Raw genomic sequence first — 22,154 nt, 5'->3', positions numbered from 1 at the left:
TTAAGAGAGGGGCTGGAGTGGTTCGACTTCCTTCCTCCGTGAGAAGTGAGGGTTGTTTTTTATGTTTATTTCCCTGTTTTTGCTGTATTAATATTTTGGCTTTCTCTCTGTATCTCTGGTGGTCCATCTCGGATCCCCTTTTTTAATATATTATCATTTCAAAAAAAAAAAAAATTTGGGATTTACAAAATAAAGTGGGGGTAAAGTTGGAAAGTTAGCCAAAAAACACATTTAATATGTCTAAAACGTGTTTAAAACGTTTTCCACAAAAAAAAACTGAATTTTTTTCACGTTAAAAGTTTTAAACGGAGTATTAAACGGCACACCAATAAAATATTTTTTTTTCAAAAAAACGGAGTTGTGCTAACTATGGTTGTGATAAGACATTGCCCATCTCTGAAAAGGGGAGAAGCCCTTGGGAAACGTATGCTCTATTACTTTTGGGAAACATCTTAGGAAACGCATTAGAAACATCTTAGGAAACGCATTGGGAAACATCGTAGGAAACGCATTGGGAAACATTTCGGAAACGATAAAGGGACTTCAATGAAAACATAAGAAAGACAAGGAAAACATGAAATATATGGTTTTGCAGATTTAAAATTTGTTATTTCAAGTTTCTAATTGAATATTTCTTATTTTTATTTTTTATTACAATATATGCTATTGCTTTCCTTTTTAATATCTTTTTTTAGTATGCATTTTTCAAAATGATTTTCATAAGTTTCACACATATTTCCCACACATTTCAATACGCTTTCTACGAGTTTTCCATACGTTTCTCACATGTTTTACATCAGTTTCTCATATGTTTCATTTTCCATGCGTTTCAGAAACATTTCGGAAACGTTTCCCCTATTTTTTTTCATGACGTTTCATAAACGTTTCCGAAAAGCGTTTTAGGGGAAACGAGTTTCCCACCCACCCATGGAGTTTCCGGCTACTATGGATAGGACGACTTAAGGTATGTCTAATGCCTTCCTCCCATACTTTCATGACAATGGTAAACCCCAAAGCCTTTCCAAAAAAGTGTGGCAGTAGACTATATAAGCACGAAACTCGGAACAAAAATCATCATGAGCTGATGAATCGGGTCCCTATTTGTATTCTATAACGCATTCCACCATTAATATCAGAAACTAGTTGAGGACTACCATTCATCTAGACATAGATAACAGTGCTAACCACATACAATGGCAGAACTGAAATTAAGAACAAAATAAAAAACAGTATTTTCACCACATATGTCTAAGAATTCAAATTAAAAACAAAATGAAACTAGTATCTTCAATATAATATGCTCATATATTATCAATTAGAAATAAACTAACATCTTGTTGACGATCCTTTCTCGAGACTCATGAGTTAGTTGTGCTCTCCAATCAACACCATCCATGTTGGAATTGGAACTAGGGTTTTGTTCCCCTTGAGCAGGTCTCCAATTATTCACATCCATCATCTAACTCCAATACCAAACTACTAATATCAAATATCAGATGAAACCGTAGAATAGAGCTAGAGGTTGAAGGGAGACCGATAGATGAAATGAAGGAAACCCTAACCCTAGAAGGAGAAGGGAATGGAAGAGAAAATGCAGGTGATGACATTATTTCTTCTAAAACCAGAAAAAAACCTTTTTATGGTAAATAACTTTTTCAATTGTAATTACTCCATTGCCAAATTTGTTTGAAAAGGATAGCGGGACGAAGGATTCGTATCTTCTCTTTTGTTTCTTCCCACAAATGGCTCTGCTTTTGGCCATAAAAATGCTAAAAGGGGGATTTGTTACAAGGGAGATGATGTTTTCGCCCCCACTGTAGGATAATGCGCCCGCCAGATCACGTTTTAGAGTGGGCGCATTATCTTACAGAGGAGCGGAAAGATCATGGCCCTTGTTACAATCGATTTTCAGGTGATGAAATGTGGACCGCATAAGGTATATCTGACGACTATGGAATGGGCGACGGAAGTGAAACGGCCTCGTGAGATATTATTAAAAAGAAGCGGGGAAACGATGTAATCTGTTCCCGGCACCAAGACTGGTGGTATTCTGATTCTGCCTTGGAATGAAATTTTTAGTTTATTTATTATTTTATTTTATTTTCATTCCATTTCCAAAGTAATCAGAATAGGAATCAAAATAGGATACCGATTCCTACGAGAATATTAGAGCTATTAAAACTACAAAGTCTCAAGGAGTAGTAAATCAAAATCAGTAAGGCCATGTTTGGATACCTCATGTTTTTGTATTTAGATTTGGATTTGAGTTTTGGATACAACGCAAATCAATCATCCTCATGCTAGTGTTGTACGAGAGAGGGAGGGACGTCTTGTTGTTGCTGTAGCAAGGTTGAGGAGCAGCGAGGGTGAAAGTAATTGCCACAAATATGGATTTCCAAATAATGTCTAGTAGAAAAGAATTGAAAATCAGATATTTTTTTCCCACTATTGTAGCTGATTTGGAAATCGAAGGATCCGATCCAGTTCCAAATCTCAATTGCAAATGTGAGAAATCCAAATCTAAATCTTGTAGGTATCCAAACGTGGCCTAATTTCATCTCTATTGATTCCAAAACGGCCTCATTGTTAGTCGAATGCCAAATATGATGGATATCGGCATTCTGGCCCTCAATCATATTCAAATTTTTTGAATTGAAACAACAAAATTTTCAAAGATAGCAATAATTATCCCACCTATAAGGAATCACCCTCTATAATGAGTCGATCTAGCATATTCTAAACTACTAGTATAAAACTGGTAAGAAAAACTTGGACACCTACCTCATTGGAATCTTTCATGCTAATGGAGTATGAGAAAACCATCTGAACTCACTCGAAACGCTTCTGATTATACCTTCAATGCTAGTAAATCCCAAAATTTTTTACTCAAACTATCAAAGCTCAACTTCAGAAATCCATGAGGAGGATCTCATCTGTTGCAGCCAAACTCTGGATGGAAGCTAAGATAGCTTTGAAGGCGAAGAGACATAGCCTGCACGCACGAACAACGGTCAGAAAACCACCCGGAATTTGGACTCCGGGAAGACCCTCTGATGCTTAAGTCAGTAGTAGCAACCGATACGTAATGAAAACTAGATGATGGTTGTAGAACACGTACCTTTGAGCCTTAGCGTCCTTTTTACAGGAAGGGGGTCCATGAGCTGTTGGGAAAATTGCCTTTAGAGGACTCTTTCCTTATTAGTCGATTTTTCGGGATAAGTTTCCTGGAATATCAGATTTCCAATATTATCTTTGGCGGCTACCTCATGAATTCGTTGCTTTAGGGTTTCTCTACGGCTCCACATGAGCTGGAAAATTACCCTTTTACCCCTTGCGCATTTGGGGCCGTGTGTGCTACGTGTCCGTCTCCAATTGGGTGCTTGTTCTTACTCCCCTACACTATCTATGACAAGTGTGATTATTGCTATAGTTGCTTAGAAAATTTCATCAATGAAACTACCTGGAATTTGGACTCTGGGAAAGCTCTCTGATGCTTAAGTCAGTAGTAGCAACCGGTACATAATGAAAACTAGATGATGGTTGCAGAACACGTACCTTTGAGCTGTTGGGAAAATTGCCTTTAGAGGACTCTTTCCTTATTAGTCGATTTTTTGGGATAAGTTTCCTGGAATATCAGGTTTCCAATATTATCTTTGGTGGCTACCTCATGAATTAATTGCTTTAGGGTTTCTCTACGACTCCACATGAGCTGGAAAATTACCCTTTTACGCCTGGTGCATTTGGGGCCGCGTGTGCTACGTGTTCGTCTCCAATTGGGTTCTTGTTCTTACTCCCCTACACTATCTATGACAAGTGTGATTATTACTACAGCTGCTTAGAAAATTTCATCCATGAAACCACCCAGAATTTGGACTCTGGGAAGGCCCTCTGATGCTTAAGTCAGTAGTAGCAACCGACACGTAATGAAAACTAGATGATGGTTGCAGAACTCGTACCTTTGAGCCTTAGGGTCCTTTTTACAGGAAGGGGGTCCATGAGCAATAGGGAAAACTGCCTTTAGAGGACTCTTTCCTTATTGGTCGATTTTTGGGAATAAGTTTCCTTGAATATCGGGTTTCCAATATTATCTTTGGCGGCTGCCTTATGAATTCGTTGCTTTTAGGGTTTCGCTACGGCTCCACATGAGCTGGAAAATTACCCATTTACCCTGGCGCATTTGGGGCCGCGGGTGCTACGTGTCCGTCTCCGATTGGGTGCTTGTTCTTACTCCCCTACACTATCTATGACAAGTGTGATTATTGCTCCAGCTGCTTAGAAAATTTCATCAATGAACCTTTAAAACGAATAAATGGAAGTTCCACAGGGAGAGTAGTTGCCCAATGGAAACCATAGAGAAAATCCTCCTAAACTGAACACACTAATGCAGCAAATAAAAAAAATCTACAAAAATCCGCCTCTAGAGTGCTAAGGGCAAAGACCTAAGCCTCAAACATCTCTACTTTGTGGCCAAAGCGAACCCCACTAAGTTCGAACATTCTAAGAACGAATGACTAGAATGCATTAGAGAAGCTATAATGAATTTGCAAGTTATTAATCGACTCAGCATCCTCGAGACATAATGCACAATGATTCACTAGAATCCTTTATCAATAATGGAGTTGATATGTAGAAAGGATCTTATCAAGGTAGGCTATCCAGCGGAAGGCATTGACTCTGATAGCCAGAGAATTAGAAGCTCCCCAAGCAATAGAAGAGTGATCACGCCCATTATTTTTTATTTTTTTTAATCATAGTCCTCTCCAAACCTGTAGAGCCATTTTCTAATGAGGCCTCGCTCATCAATTTTAATTGCAGGATACAAGGATCTCCTTCCTCTTTAGATTTGTAGATTTGTACAATTTCTCTCACGTGACCAAATGATACTTCCTTTTGATGTTGCCATCATTCCGAATGAAGTTCCTTTGAAATTGCTCAATTTTTCCTTTCAATGAGACAGGATAATGAAAAAGAGACATAGTACACGGGGATATTTTTCATAATCATATTGAGACAAGACTCTTCTTCCAAGGAGATTGTCTTTTCTCCACTCTTTCAATGACTGGATCCCATAGATTCTTGGAGTGTTTGCCGACGTGCGGTGGTAATCCTTAGTATGAGTTGGGGATGGACCCAGCTCTACATCCCAACAACCTCACAGTTTCCGGAACCTCATAATCCCTTTTCTCAACTCCCATAGCGTCATACTTGTTGAAATTCATACATTGCCCCGCAACTGCTTCATAGCATCTAAGAACCACATTAAGATTTTTAATCGTACACATCACAGGGAATTTAAAGAGTAAAATATCACCCACTTTCTAGAGACAAAAAATGAAGACATTGTCACCCTCAATGCAAAAACCTTCAATCGGGTCACAAGAGTGAACTTTATACATCATCCTTCTTAAAAGCGTCGACATCGTTCATGAATAGAAATGAGAAGGCGTGCCCCTGACTTAAGCCGCTAGAGTCTTCAAGAAACCTTTAGGCTAGCTGTTCACGAGGATCGAGCTCTATACTGAGGATAGCCAGGATCTTATCCAACCTTGCCATCTCAAGTCAAACCCCATTCTACTCATCATGTGATCTAAGTATTCACATTCTACCCTGTCATGCATTTTTTTCCATGTTAATTTTACACAGAATTCCCCTATTTCCATTCTAGTAATAAAGTTTTATGCATTCGTTAGCCTGTAACACTCGTAGGATTCGCTTCTCATTTTATGAAGGTACTCTTATTTCTACAGATATGCCTCTCAAAGCCTTTATCTACTAACACTTTGACTCAATTTTATAAATACATCCCACTAAGATAATTGATGGAAGATCAAAGAGGCTTTCACACCATCCTTCTTGGAGTTCAAAGTCATACAAGTGGCTCTTGTACCTTTTCTCAAGCTCATGCGCTAAAAAAAACTCTTTGAACATCTTCATGGTACCTCCTTTGGTCAACTCCAAGAATTCTTTGGAGAAGGCTAGACAGAAACCATCCGTCCTAGGAGCTTTGTCTATTTGTGAGGAGAAAAGAGACAAATCTATTATATTCCTCAGAAAAAAAAAAGAGATCTTTCCATCATCTCACTGGGCTCCATATCCAACTAATCAAACATAACATTCTCTATCCTAACAAGGGCTCGATCTTCATAGGAGTATAAAGCATCAAAATAAGAGACAATCTTCTCAGAAATCATATTTTTTTTCTGAAAGACCCTCACAAGTACGCTAGTAAATTTATGGAAGTGTGAGGTGTTCTTATTCACTTCTTTCATCCATTTAAATGTGGACCTCTATTTCTACTTTAATTCCTCATATAAAATGATCATGTTATAATCATCTAAAAAGTTAGCATCTTTCACACGCTTGTTTAAAGCTAAGAAGGCTAGCTTCAATCAAACCATCTTGGACCTCAAGTCTTCAGAGAATGTTCAGCTTTCTTGGAACCACATTTACCAAAACTTTCTTTGGCCCACAATTCAATGTTCACTTTTACATCTCTCAGTTTCAACCATAATTTCACGTTGGTTGGGCCGGAACCTCTACTTTGACCCACCAAGACCTTAGTTTCTCTTCTAGAGAGGGGACTTCCAGCTAGACAAGCTTGAATTGGAAGAAAGAGGGCCCCAAGATCCCAACCTAGGATCTAGGAGACTGGCATTATGACCCGAAATAGTTCTATTTAACGTCAGGTGCTCTTGTGGCTGGACTTTCAATGTAACCATTCCTCGAGTTACTTTCAGGATGTGTTGGGATTGTCTGAATTAAGAATCAATTTTTTATTGTTAGAATTAGGAATGGGAATTGGCATCCTATTCCGATTCCCCTTTGAACGGAATGGAAAAATAAATAAATATTTTAATAGAAAATCAATAAAAAATTCATTCTTTTTTTTTTTATGAGTAAGCAGGGGTTAGGCAAGACCCCAACCTGCATTAGGAAAAAAAAGAGGAACAACTAAGGGGGCTGAAAAGCCAACAAGAAGGGAACAAGCTCCCAACAACAGAGAATCCAAAATACAAAATTACAAGACATGGAGGAATTACATTCTACAGAACTCAGTGCCACTCCTATCCGAATCCAGGAGCTGAAGGAGAGCCGGGGGAGACAGGAAAGGAGGGATATCGATCCCTTTGCATGGGCATTTCCGTTTGGATAGAAAATCAGCAACACTGTTTCCTTCCCTCAATATGTGAGAGATTTTCCATTGGAGAAAAAGAGATAAGAGCTGATGAATGGCCTTAATACGATGGAAGCACCTCCAAGGATTTTTCGAGTTCCCGTTGATCACATCAGCAGCGGTTTTAGAGTCAACTTCCACCCAGATTTTATCGATGCCTAAAGATGCGGCCAGCTGCAAACCTTCGAGGATAGCACGAATTTCCAGAGCAAGAATATCCTCCCCCTCCACGTTCACAGAGAACATGGAAACAAGGAAACCATTGTTTTCCCTAATTGCACCGCCAATACCACCTCCTTCAATATCCAATTCTTACTAGGAAAAATCAGAATACCATGTCTTGGGGGAGGAAAACAAATTTCTGACATTTCCCCCTTTAATTCCATCCTAGTGTCATTTCCACTCTCTGATTCTTTATTTCCAGATGGGAGATGATTTTTTCGCCCCCTCTGTAGGATAATGCGCCCCACTTTTGACTTTAACGCTTTTTGACGTCGAATCCCGTTAAAACGGGAGCGCATTATCCTATAGTGGGGCGAAAAAATCATTGGCCTTCCAGTTTTGTTCGCTAGAGATGCTATTTGATCGGTTCCAATATGGGTCCCCAATTATTCACCGAAGAAAGCCAACCCGAATAGTACTACGTTTATATTGAATTAATTTTTAGAGTATTGCGTGCAGCTAAATCCATGACCAAAATGTTACTACCATTCGTACTCTAATTTTGAGCTTACTCTTAGTTATATAAAACACTAGCATTATGCATAGTGTAAAATGTTGTGCCCCGCCCTATACATGGGTTTGGGTTGAGATGTTGGGAAGGAACCACCGTATCAAACTCGACTCAACTAAACCTTTGTCCCAAACTAGTTAGGGCCGGCTAATGAATCCTTTAAAAAATTTTATTGAAGAAGGTGAAAGAGTCTACCCGGCTTAAATTGACTAAGTCTAATCCCGACACTAGTTGGGTTCATCTATATGGATCATTTTCTTCCATTCTCTCCTATCCAAGGTCATGTTCTCTGTTATGTTCCTAGCCATCAAGTCTACCCGGCTCAAATTAACCACCCTATCAAAATAAATATAAAATGGTGGCCCTACCATATGGGCCTTGCATTACATTTTTAGTGCTATTAAATTAAACTTTATAATCTTTTTTTCTTTTTCATGTGTTTGTTTAGTTATGGGACTAAAGAGTTCATTATAACAGCGATATTTTCATTATAACAACTTGATTTTGTTTAATATCTTATTTTTCATGAATCAGAAGTAATTCTGCTTGACTCTGCCATTTTCAAAGTCCGCCTATCTTTGCTTAATTAGTCACTAGTGAATATGCCAACTCATAGTAGCTTAGTTTTTGCTTAATTTCACATTTACCTCCCTTAATAGGAAAATTGTATAAAAAAAGAGAAGACTTCAGAGTCACATGTTGTTGATGACTAACATGCGTCAACAACAAGCGTCTTCAACACCTGCATCACTTTAAAGTCCCCCGAAGTCCCCAAAAAATCCATGCCGAGTCCTAGGTACCCATGCTTTTGAATTGCAAATCCCCAAGAATCGAGTCAGCAAGACCTTCATGTTCGCCCGACTAAACCATGGGAATGAGTATGATAATCTCTTTCTTTTTAGCATTTCAACTCCAAAAATGTTCTATTCATTAGATTACAAATTTGCAATGCTGTCCCGTTTATAAATACAGAAAATAATTAGAAGCTCTATTTTGCCATTTACTATCCTTACACCTCACGTTCACAACATGTGCTACACATAAGGAAGGATATCAGGCTAGATTAGTAGCTTAAGGAAATAAGAGGCATGGGACTTGGCAGCGTCTGCAGTTTGCAGATACATTGACGCCACACTATGTTACATGGATTCTTTTGAGGTTTCACTACAGTACTTCAAGGCCTCTTCAATCTATACAACAACAGATTTACAATTATTACATGTTTTGAATTTGTCTGTCCTAATAATATTTTTTGGGAGATGTGCGGTATGCATTCGCCCCTTTATAGAGTGAACAATGGGCGACTTTAATGCTTTTTGACGTCAAATCACGTTAAAAGAGGTGCGAATGCATATGCCGGGTGCCCTTTTTTTATATAGAAATATATTACATTTACTCAACCTACCAAAATTTCCAATCTGTACCCATATTATCATGTTAAAGAGTAAAAATTAGCCGAATCCATGGATCTTTTTTTTCCCCTGAGGTTAGCCGGATCCTACACTCGATACCCGTGTTAGATTCCAAAACTCGTATCCATGCCCACAACACAGACACCACAATGGTGGGTTTAATTAAGTTGATGGGACTTGGGTAGAACTCACCCTTAAAAGCTAGCTGTTAAGGGGAGGGTGCCCAATTCCTTATAAGCCCTTCACATCTATGCACTTTTCCGATGTTTGATCTTTGCTTTTACGTGGAACCCCGCATCAATCTCCTCTTCCATGCAGAAGTAACGTGGACAATGTTGCCCCTCCACATGGGAGCAATGTGAGAACTAAGAGATCTTCTCCGAGAGAATGTCACCATCCTCAAAGGTATACCAGGGTTACCACGCCCCCGGCTCTGATACTACTTGTTGGGACCCTGGTATAACTCACCCTTAAAAGCTATAGCTATTAACGGGAGGATGCCTAATTTGTTATAAGCCCATCCACATCTATTCACTTTTTCGATGTGGGATCTTTGCTTATGTGTGGAACCCCAATCATAAGGTTATTTAACATCATCCCGATTGTACAAGAACAAGAAAGATGAAATCTTACAATTTTCAATTTTTCTAAAGAAAGAACTAAAATTAGCATGAAGCCCTTACGACATACTTTGATTACCTTTACAATTTTCCAGTAGTCGGCTTGCATCCTAGCATTATAAATAACACAGTACCGGAAATCCATGACGCTTGGCGAGAAAACTTGAACCCATCACCTTAACACAAGCTTATACAGAAAGTCATCACCAAGATGCCATGAGTGGATCTGCATGTTGGTAATTCATAGGTTTTCATTTAAGCTTTTGACGGAAAAAAAGAAAAAAAAGAAAGAAAGAACCAATAAGATCACAGGAGGTCCAACCCTCTAACTAGGAAACGACCATATATGAGACATTCACATCCCCGGATGCTAATTATGTTTTCCATCTCATTTTGAAACCAAAATTCATCATAACCCAAGCAGCTAACTACAAGAGAATCCATGTATCTACCTAGTGTAATGCTCTCCAAAGTTAATTCATAAGTTAATAGTGAAATTCACTCCCCTAAGACCAGACCCACAAGATCATAGTTACTTGGTCGATTGGTACACTTGCTAGATGTATGGTTTCATAGTTCATGGTTCAATATTATAAAATGAACCCAGTTTGCAAGGGTAGTGTCGTCTGATTTGTTACTTTGGTTTGTCCTAGTTCACCAACCTTAATTCACTCCCGTGACAATGTGTTTTAAGTCTAAATAATGCAAATTTGGGGCTATGGCCTATCATTGGTGATGCCCTCAAATTACAGTCCGATAGAATTTTTAGTGTATGCCATCAAAATAAATTTTTGTTTGGATGTTTTATTTGAATAAATGATAATTTATTATATAGTTTGCAATATCAAGATTATTTATGGGTAATTATCGTATATGTTAGTGGCATAGGTCTCTTAGGTAACATTATTGTAGAGACATTGTGCCTGCTATTAGAGAATCATTAGCAGAAAATATGGAGTCTCTCTTCCTAAAATAGTTCTCGGCTCCCGATGATGACTGCATATCTCTCTAATTTATAGCTGACACATATCTTGCTGCCATATGAAAGGGTGACTTATCTCAGTCATCTCAGTAGACATCTTATGTAGAATGGACACTATAAAAAATAGAGGACACTCAATAGAGTTACGACTGTCATTTGATTAAGTGGCATAACATACCTAGGGAAGGGAATGCTCAATGGGCAGGAGTGTTTGGAAATTAGATTCTAGTAGTGAATTGGATGAGAAAAGGGCTCCTGCGCTCGAGCGCAGATAAGCGATTGGATGAGAAAAGGGCTCCTGCGCTTGAGCGCAGATAGCTTATCTGCGCTCGAGTGCTGGAAATATGGGTGGGACCACATTGTTGGGGGGATCCTAAGCATTCATTTGAAAGCCCCCATCATGGATGGGGTGTGTACCAAAAATCAGCTTCATTGGATCACCATAGGGTGTCCATTTGTGGGGGTGAAAATGGACAGATTTTGTTTGTCCACTAATCTGCCCATTTTTTTCACCCCACAAATGGACATCCTATCCATGAAAGGGCCCCACAAGTGAATGCTTTGGATCTCCCCCAACAATGTGGCCCCACCCATGATTTTGCACTTGAGCGCAGATAAGGTTATCTGCACTCGAGCGCATATTTAAATTTAAATTTTGAAAATTTATTTTATTTAAAAATTACCGAATCTGAATCCTGCTTTTGGGGGTTTGTTGAATCCGACAGCTCGAATCCGTGTCGGATTTCTACACGCAAATCTGAATCCATGGAACAGTGCTTATGATAAATGTTAACACTGGCTAAAAAGTATACTTAACATATGAGAAATAACAATGAATACACTAGACACTATACTTATCATATATATATATATATATATATATATATATACGAGTAAAGTGTTCCTGCACAGCTGCTCAGATAACTTATCTGAGCAGCTGCTTCAAAAACTCATTTGGCCCCACATTTTTGGGGTGATCCAAAGCGTTCATTTGGAAGGCCCTTCCATGGATATGGTGTGTACCAAAAATGAGTTATTTAGGATCATCCTAACCCTGCAATTTGTGGAGGGACAAAATGGTCAGAAAACAATGTCTGTCCATTTTCCCCTCCACCTTTGATTGGGTTAGGATGATCCTATAGGGCTGATTTTTGGTACATACCCTATCCATGGAAGGGCTTATCTGAGCAGCTGCGTAGGAACACTGTTCTCTCTCTCTCTCTCTCTCTCTCTCTCTCTCTATATATATATATATATATATATATATATATATATATATATATATATATAGAGGAAACTGTTGGTGAGCTTAAGCTCACCAAACTTATGATGAGCTAGCTTGCCCAATCACATGGGGGCCCACTTTGTTAGGATGATCCAGACCATTCATTTGAAAGTCCCTTACATAGATGGGGGGTGTACCAAAAATCAGCTCCATAGGATCATCCTAACCCCTCCATTTGTGGAGGACAAAAATGGACAGACACAAATCTGCCCCATTTGTGTCCTCCACAAATGGAGGGGTTATGATGATCCTATGGAGCTGATTTTTGGTACACCCCCTATCTATGATAAGGCCTTGCAAATGAATGGTTTGGATCACTCCCCAAAATGTGGGACCCATGTAATTGGGCAAGCTAGCTCACCATAATGATTATATATATATATATATATATATGAAAATGATTGTGCGCTTGAGCGCATATAAGCTTATATGTGCTCGAGGGCCCAAACACATTGCTCCCACATCTTTTGTGGTGATTCAAACCATTCATTTGCAAGGCCCCTACATAGATAGGGTGTGTACAAAAAAATCAGCTCCATAGGATCATCCTAACTCATTCAAAAGTGGAGGGCAAAATGGGCAGATTTGTGGACAAACAATATTTGTCCATTTTGCCCTCCACTTTTGGATGGGTTAGGATAATCCTGTGGAGCTAATTTTTTGTACACACCCTATCTATGTAAGGGCCTTTCATAGGAATGCTTTGGATCATCCTAACAATGTGGGCCCACATGAGTTTTGTGCCCTCGAGTGCTTATAAGTTATATGCGCTCGAGCGCACAATCATTTTCCTTTTTGTAACACACACACACACACACACACACATATATATATATATATATATATATATATATATATATATATATATATATAGAGAGAGAGAGAGAGAGAGAGAGAGAGAGAGAGAGAGAGAGAGAATTGTTTATGAGCTCGAGCGTTAAAAACTCATGTGGGCCCACATTTTGGGGGTGATCCAAAGCATTCGTTTGAAAGGCCCTTACATGGATATGGTGTGTACCAAAAATCAGGTCCATAGGATCATCATAACCCATCCAAAAGTGGAGGGCAAAAATGGATAGACACGGTGCAGATAGGAATTGCATTTGTTGTAATTTGATATCCATGCTTTCTTTTGTTTAGATATGCAAGGACAAGGACCAGGCCGAATCTTGGTTTGTCGGGTTGACCACCTTGGTGTCTAGAGCTCATCAAACCAGACATTTAGCTACTCTGAGAAACGGCCAAGGGGCACATACCTGTGCCAATAGCCCAGTTGGTCATACCCGGGAAGCATAACATAGGATTTCTGGAGGATTCTGCAAAATTTTCTCAGGTTGAGAAACCATACTTACTAACATATTTTTCCTAAAGAAAAAGACACTTTCCGTTTTTAAGTCTGGAAGGTTTTCACGAGACTATTCGTGCTTCATGGCTAAAGTAACTCTTTTGATGCTTTAGTTACAAAAGGAGCCTATATTTTCACTAGGATAATGAAAATGCATCATGACCAAGGATTTAAATTCCGGTTTTGGTTTCGGACATAGCCGAATTTGTCCGAAATTCGGTAAAAAAAAGCAAATTTCATTAACGTACCGAGATTTCGGTAATTTCGGCCAAAATTTTGGAAAAAAAACTTTAAAAATTACATTTCTTGAAATTTTAGGCCAAAATTTGGCATTGGCCAAAATTTCGGATTTTGGTGGTTTTGGCGGTAAATTTCGGCCGAAATTTAAAACCATGAATATGATCATGACTATTGATGGTTTCGATTTATTTAAGAATGCAATTCATTTTAATCCTACAAATTATTCTTGAGCATATATTGATTGCATGACAATATCCACTGAAGGTGCGCAGCTTATGTGGGGAGTCCTCCTGGGTCACTTACGGGGACATGTGTTTCAGATGGTTCATCATATTCCTCTGGTATTTTTTATTCAGCCGAACGAAGAACTTTATCAAGTATACAAACAGTAACGGATGCAATACTTCCACATTTCCAACATTTGGAGCCAGACCCCGTTCATAAAAAGTACCAATCATAACAGACTACTGATATTAAGCAAAGTGAACAAGAAATTTCAAAAGAAAACACAAACTACTAATCTTAGCATGTTGTATCAGTCAAGCGTCTTCCAACGTTTGAATCTTCTCTTCCAGTGCTACCACCTTCGCTTCCAGTTCTACCACCTGCTTCTTCACAGCCTTGAGTTCTTCTTCAAGTAAGGTGCGTGCTCTCTTTCTCTGTTCTGCACCGATCATACTTCAGTTCACTGAAACTCTACAAAATATAAGTAAACATGTATTCTTTTGTAACATGTCATAGGAAAGGTATAAAAAAGACTCGCTTTTTTTTTTTAATGATAGGTAAAAAAGACTTGCTCTTCTATAAGGAATTTCAGTTTTTGCTAATGTAACTTGTACAGATTCATTTGCCTATGACAAGCAAGGATGGATGTCAGACATGGAAATCTTGTGAAATGGAAAGGGGCGAACATTTTTTTAATGGTCAGAATAAATATCATTCCAATAAAAAGACGGAGAATATCATTCCCATAAAAAGACGGAGAAGGTCTATACAATGGAATATGCACAAAAATAAATACAAAAGAGCATCCTTCCAAGTATTACAGTAAAGAGGCAAACATTCTACCAATGGAAAGGGGCAGACATTCCATTGTACCAAGTATTACAGTAAAGAGGCAATGTATATAATAATAATCACCATAAGAAAGGTGATAATTGCATCCTGTGTTTTAGAATTTTAGTATTTGGAACCCCTCTTTATTACAAAATTCAAACTAGTCTCATTGGTGAGGATACCAATGAAAAAATAATTAAGATAACAGTTGCAAATATAAAAACAAGTAGCTGATAATATCAGCTCCTCATATAAAAGCATATAAATGAGTACCAGTACGCACCATTCATATTGGTGACTGATGGGACATATGACATACGAGAGGGGATGTTGCCTACCAATTCGGCAGATCAAACATATTTTGGCTGGTCAAATAGAATCACCTCACATTTCTAATAAAACATTTATAAGGTTTAACAAAAATAAAAAAGAATCCAGATTATACTGAGACAATAAAAATAAACAAATAATATCTGAGACGTAGAAATATTTTTCTTATTGCACTGTTAACATGCATGTTTATTCGACATATCAAGCTGAAATTCTGAAAAAAGTAATGCAATGCTCATACTTATCCTTTCATTTATTATATTAGGCTGTTACCTAGATCTGGGGGATTTTGGTTCCCACCAGCAGCGTTTGATGGTAAGGAATTACTTCCTCTGTTAGACTGAGGTTTTGTCTCCATTGTTAGCATCTTCAGAGATATTTTTCGCAGATAATCAGTCTGAAACAAGAAGATTTAAAGCCATTATATCAAGTGAATATCAATAAATTCAGTCAAAGATACAGAAGTTACAAGGAAAACACCGAGTACTGATGATAATTAAAAAAGACATTTAAGGGACAAAGCAGTGTCCTCATCAGCATGGTTTTAAATTTCGGTTTCCGTAAGCGTTTCGGCCCTCACCGAAACTGAACTTTCAAAATTTCGGCCGAAATACTCTCACTATTAAAAAACAATATATTATTTATTACAGAATTTCGGCCGAAATTATCGAAATTTCGGACTGATACTTTATATTATTAAAAAAATTTAGATTTTTGAGTTTGAAAATTTGAGATTTCGCCCATTTCAGCTGAAATCCGAAATTTCGGGCGAAATTACCTAAGTTTCGGCGGAATCCTGTAACTTTTCGGGTATAGTGGATTTCGGTTTCGGTCTGGACCAAAATCCGAAATTTTGGTAGGAATTTAAAACCATGCTCATCAGGAAGGCATTGTTCATTCTTCTCAGTGGACAATCAATGGGACTAGCCTAACATCATGTGGTGGGGTTACTAGGTGCAAACCGGGGGCTTGCGGATAGCTACGGAGACTTTAGGAGTTCAATGGGCAATATTCTTACAATTAAAGTAGCCAACCATGCCCCAAAACAGAAAACAAACCAGATTTAAATAAATTGCAGCATAGAAGATTTATGAGTGTAGGCTTTAAAGATAGACCATCAATGAGCGATTCTATATAAAGAAACTATCACATGCATCCATCACTAATAGATTACAAGAAGGCAACTAATAGGTCCAAAATAGGGAAGTGATATATCCACCCCTTTTGATTACTTGGGACACCCAGCAGCAGTTTACGTGGCAATCAGTCCCATTGAATCCTTCTGACATGAAGTACATCAGCCCCTCTGCAGTCATTGATACATTGCTGCTGGGTGTCCCAAGTAATCAAAAGGGGCGGATATATCACTTTCCCCAAAATAATGAAATAAAAATCTGCATAAATCTGTCCACAATGACAGAAAAAATCTAGGGCCCAAAAACCTAAAACTGATGTTAAGGGAAATAGTCAAATAACTCCAAAAGAATTGGGGAAAATATGGGAATCAATCCTATGGTAGATGGGAGTCTAGAAACATTAAATACAGCTGAAAATTACAGGAACGATCTCACTCGATAGCGCAACCATCCCCACAGCTCAAATATGAGAGAAAGAGTCTCCAAGGGTGTGGTGACGTACGTCGGCACGATCCATATGCGGACAACAGTAACCCCAAGAGAATATGCGAGATATATGGAGAAAAGAAGGGTAAGAAGAAGAACAAATAAGGCAGGGAAAAGGAGAAATAGAGAAATAGACGAAGAATATGAGGAAGGAGAAACTAAGAAGAAGGGGGAGAAGGGAATCCGAGAGAGGGAGAGAGAGAGAGAGAGAGAGAGAATGAGAAGACAAAAGGAAGGCGAAGAAGGGAGAAGAAGAAGAGAGGGGGGGGGGGGGGGGGGGGCGCAGTTCCTTTTAGGAGTTCACGTTTTCTTTTCTTCAACCAAAAATTAGGATTTCTTCTCCACCACCCTCCTAGGGTTTCGTACTTTAAAAAAATAGTACGTTCACGATTACTATAAATAGTAAGTTTGCACGTGGATCCTATGATGATGTGGACATCCCGCACATCTATGCTCAAAATGATGTAAAAATAACCACAAGTCATCAATGTAATCAAATATAAACAATATATCAACTAGAAAAGTAAAGATCCAACGGTTGGATCACATAACTACTGATGTAATACAATGTCTTGAAGAATAGGATAAGTCCTCAAATCTCCCATGATTAGGACTCCAATGGATAACCATAGTGGCTTGCTGTCAACGGAGAGTTTCGATCATATATTGCAGCCCAAAAAAGAATTTTCCAAGTTGCTTACGATCATGGAACAAACAAATCACATAGAAAGAAAAATCCAATCACATACAGGAGATGTCAGTCTACTTCCACCCACTCAATGTTGGAGGTTCAACTTTCACTGTTTTTTTGTGCATGAAAGTGAAATGCTAATGTCAATTTTTCTTGTATTTGATACTGTAGAATGACTTTATTTTGGTTTGTTTACAAAGAGAAATTATAAAACCCTGGGCCATGGACAGAGAATGGCGAGCGAAGGATTCCGGAACTCGAGAGGTCTACAATGGTGAGAAACTAAGCGAAAGCTTCCTTCCGGGCGACTGGATCTGCAACAGATGCGAATACCACAACTTCAACAGAAGGATTGAAAGCAGATGTTTCAAAAAGCAAAAAACGCCCCTCCCTAGGTCTAAAAAAGAAACGAAGACAAATAATGGCGAGCATAACATTCGCCCTGAGGAAACTGTGCGCTAGGTTTGGCCTGAGGACGGAGTCATAGAGGTAGTGGAAGATGGTGATTCCAAGACTGTAGAAATCACTGGAAAACAAGTTGAAGCTAGAACCAAATTGCTGAGAACTTGCTTGATCATAAAAAATAAAAAACCTGAATGGAAGCTCGCCGAGATCTGGAGTTGGGCTCACTGGTTTTGGGATTTACCATAACTGCCGGAGCCTTTCATTGTTAGCAAGAATGAGATATTGTTTGGGTACGAGTCTGAAGACCAAGCCAACTGAATTTTTGCTAAAGGTGCTAATGCATTTGGGGAATTCCTTTATCACTGAGCCCTTGGCACCCCTCCTTCAAGATGAGGGCTAAGGCAATCTGGATCCATTCTTTTAGTATACCCTTGCATGCGTGGGCCACCCCAACGACGGAAGCCTTGGGCAGCATGCTTAAGGCGGTGCTGGAAGTCAAAATGGAGGGAGAGAATCCAAAGAGCTTCGAATACGCAAAGGCAAAAATCTTCACCTCAAAATGGGCCTTTCTGAGATCTATGGTGAGGCTTAAAGTCGGAAACAGTACTTACGCAATCGGGGTTGCAAGGAATTTGGAGAAGAGTTGAAACTTAAAGAGGATGAAAAGGGGAAGACGAAAGGGGGAAAAAGTCGATGCCCTAACTCGGCGGTGGGTGCAGCAAAGAAGACAATACCGACACCATTGGATTTTTCGAAGTCATCTAACAGTCCTACATCCAACGACACTCATTGGTGGCGGAGAAAGAGAAGAAAGGAAAGATCCAATGGTTAATTGCATGTTTCGCCCCTGTGTTGAAATGACCACCACATATTCAAAGTTTTTCAAAAAGAGGGACATGACGGAAAACTCGAGAAGGTCTACCAGAGTACGAGACGTGTCACGCGAGGGTGATGCGTTGTGCGAATGGACAAATACAAAGCTTATGGGTGTCGTGGAGGCCACTATTAATGAAGTATAGGGAGGCACTAATCGGCAATAGGTCGCGAAAGATGCCAGGGGCACGGGTGGCGGTATAATCGTAATCTAGAAGGAGAATCTATTCGCTATGGAGTATGCCATTCGAGATCATACTGTTTCCATCCGATTCATGTTTCGCAATCTCAACCGTCAAAGGTTATTAACAGTCGTATACAGACCGGTGAGGGCTCGTGAACAGTCTGCGCAATGGACAGAAATTAAAGGAATAAGGGATGGGTGGCAGGGACCATGGATCCTCGATGGGGACTTCAACACCATCCGATTCCCTCATGAGAAAAATGTTATGGGAAGATCACTACAAGCATGCGTAATATCTCCAGCCTTATTCAAGATTGTGAGTTAATCGATCTAACACTGGAGTGCGCCAGATATACTTGGTCAAACAATAGGAAAGATTGGCACTATGTAGACTGGATCGGGTATTCATATCAAAGGAGTGGGATGAGTATTTTCAAAGCATTCGTCAGCGGGCTCTACCCAAGCCTACCTCCAACCACAATCCGGTTCAAATAGATTTATCGGAATCCTCAAATGGTACTTGGCCTTTAAATTGGATATGGCTCTATGTGAAAAACAGGAGCTCGATACGAAGATAAAGGAATGGTGGAATGATCAACATGGTGAAGGATAGAAGCGTTACGCTTTTTGTCGAAAATTAAAAGGCCTAATGTTGAAGATTAAAGAATGGCGAAGCGGGATAATATCATGAAGGATCATCGGAAAGTGGAAATATTGGGGAACTGGGTCTCTTTGGAGAACAAAGAAGAAGATATTCCACTGGAGGAGGAGGATCAACCAAAAAGAATGGGTCAAACAATAGGGAAAGATTGGTACTATGTAGACTGGATCGGGTACTCGTATCAAAGGAGTGGGATGAGTATTTTCAAAGCATTTGTCAGCGGGCTCTACCCAAGCCTACCTCCGACCACAATCCGGTTCTACTAGATTTATCGGAGTCCTCGAATGGTCCTAGGCCTTTAAATTGGATATGGCTCTATGTGAAAAACAGGAACTCGATACGAAGATAAAGGAATGGTGGAATGATCAACATGGTGAAGGAAGGAAGCGTTACGCTTTCTGTCGAAAATTAAAAGGCCTAAAGTTGAAGATTAAAGAATGGCGAAGCGGGATAATATCATGAAGGATCATCGGAAAGTGGAAATATTGGGGGAACGGGTCTCTTTGGAGAACAAATAAGAAGATATTCCACTGGAGGAGGATCAACAAAAAAGAATGGAACTAAAAATGGAATACGAAGAGATAACTCTACGAGAAGAAATTAGCTGGAGGCAAAAATCATGACAATATGGCTTAACGAAGGTGATAAGAACACGAAGTTCTTTCACAAAATGGCAAACGCTCGCAGAAGAATTAATGCAATGCTTAATGGAGGATGGGAGTTTGGTTGAGGATAAGGAATGCATCAAGAACCCTATTGTCAACTTTTATACCAAACTTTATTCGGGCAACGTGATTGGCAACCCAAACTTGCGGGGTTGGACTTCAAAAAGATTTCCCATGACAAATTGGAGTGGCTTGAAAGAGATTTCTCTATAAAAGAGATTGAAAATGCTTTGAACACATAAAAGAAAGATAAGGCTCCCGGACCCGATGGGTTCCCTATGGCTTTCTACCACAGATATTGGGAGGCCATCAAGTGGCTGTTATGAATGAATTTCATGAAAGGGGTATCATAAACAAGGAGGCTAATACAACATTCATAACATTGATTTCTAAGAAAGAGGGTGCTATTGAACTCAAGGACTTTCGGCCAATAAGCCTTGTGCACAGTCTATACAAATTACTTGCCAAAGTATTGGCTCAAAGATTAAGCGTCGTCATGGGTGAAATTATTTCCAAATTTCAAGGGGCTTTTGTAAATGAATGGCAATACTTGACGGAGTACTCATTGCTTAAGAGGAACTCGACTCTTTAAAAAGGGAGGGTGATTGCGGTATTATTGCCAGAGTGGACTCGGAGAAGGCTTACGATCACGTTGATTGGAAGGTGTTGGATTACATCTTGGAACGGATGGGCTCCGGTGTTAAATGGAGAAGGTGGATAATGTCTTGCATATCTTCCGCATCTTTTTCTATACTGATAAATGGTTCCCGTGAAGGATTCTTCGGTAGTACCAGAGGTCTAAGGCAAGGTGACCCTCTCTCACCCTATTTATTCATTATGGTGGCAGAGGCCCTTAGTCTTCTCTTATTTAAAGCCAAACTGAAAGGTTGCATCATCGGTCTCAAGCCAAGCCAAAGCTCTACGACGGTCTCCCACCTCCAATTCGCGGATGTACCTTGGTTTTTGTGAAAGAAGGGGCTATGCAAATGGCCAATATGAAGCGTGTATTCTGGTGGTTTGAGATGGCTTCCAAATTGAAAATTAATTTCTCTAAAAGCGCAATTGCTGGAATTAATCTTCACTCTCATGTTGTGAAATTACATGCGGATATTCTGGGATGCAAGGAGGCTAACTTACCTATTAATTACCTCGGTCTTTTGTTGGGGTACGACATCCCCAATTCCGCTCAATTGGACCCGGCTGTCGAAAGAATCGAAAGGAAATCGGCTACTTGGTAGAATCATACCAATCAAGGCTGCGCTATCCAACATGCCGATCTACTTTATGTCGCTATATAAAGCACCGGCAAAGGTCGCCAAACGCACTGAAAAAGGTTCAAATGGATTTTTTATGGGAGTGTGTGGATGGGGGGGAAAAAAGACTAAAGTATTTGTTAAAATGGAGCAAGGTATGCAAATTTAAGAAGCATGGAGGACTTGGCATCGGCAAGATTTGTCTGCGCAATAAGGCCTTGCTTGGGAAGTGGCTATGAAGATTTTGTGTCGAAAAGGAGCATTATGGCACAACATTATTGGAGATAAGTACGGGAGGAGATGAGGGGGATTGGGAATGCAGGAACCCGCCGGTTGGAAAGGGCTCGGGCGCATGGCGATCTGTTTGCAATGCTCGCAAGCAATTCCAGCCCCTAGTAAGATTTAAAGCAGGAAGGGGGGAAGATGTGTGTTACTGGGTGGATCTCTGGGTGGGGGAATCGTGTTTATGCAATTCTCTTCCGGATCTATACCGAATTAAAACAAACCCTCTATCCACTATTTCTGACTATTTGATGAGGGGAGATGGTTTTGAGAACTATTTCTGGGATATAAGGCTTCGGAGGGACCTAAAGGATGGTGAAATAACAAATTTCACCTCTCTT

At 39.5% G+C, this 22,154-nt stretch overlaps 2 protein-coding genes across 2 annotated transcripts in view; both read right to left on the bottom strand.

The window, feature by feature from the left end:
* The window catches only part of LOC143887990 (mediator of RNA polymerase II transcription subunit 15a-like), a 37,808-nt gene extending 36,063 nt beyond the window's left edge, over positions 1-1,745 (bottom strand). The window contains exon 1 of the mRNA XM_077392254.1: positions 1,332-1,745. Within this exon, the coding sequence (XP_077248369.1) occupies positions 1,332-1,459 (128 nt within the window). The 5' untranslated portion in view covers positions 1,460-1,745. The remainder of the gene's footprint in view (positions 1-1,331) is intronic.
* A 12,367-nt stretch (positions 1,746-14,112) lies between these two features.
* LOC143887989 (mediator of RNA polymerase II transcription subunit 15a-like) overlaps positions 14,113-22,154 on the bottom strand; it is a 31,227-nt gene continuing 23,185 nt past the window's right edge. The window contains exons 4-5 of the mRNA XM_077392253.1: positions 15,451-15,574; positions 14,113-14,455 (exon numbers count right to left, since the gene is read on the bottom strand). Coding sequence (XP_077248368.1) covers positions 14,331-14,455; positions 15,451-15,574 — 249 coding nt within the window. The 3' untranslated portion in view covers positions 14,113-14,330. The remainder of the gene's footprint in view (positions 14,456-15,450; positions 15,575-22,154) is intronic.

Source organism: Tasmannia lanceolata, unplaced genomic scaffold (genome assembly GCF_043159265.1).
Source record: "Tasmannia lanceolata isolate RefF3 unplaced genomic scaffold, GAP_Taslan_0.1 ptg000012l, whole genome shotgun sequence".
NCBI lineage: Eukaryota > Viridiplantae > Streptophyta > Magnoliopsida > Canellales > Winteraceae > Tasmannia > Tasmannia lanceolata.
This window is presented reverse-complemented; position numbering and strand designations above follow the sequence as displayed.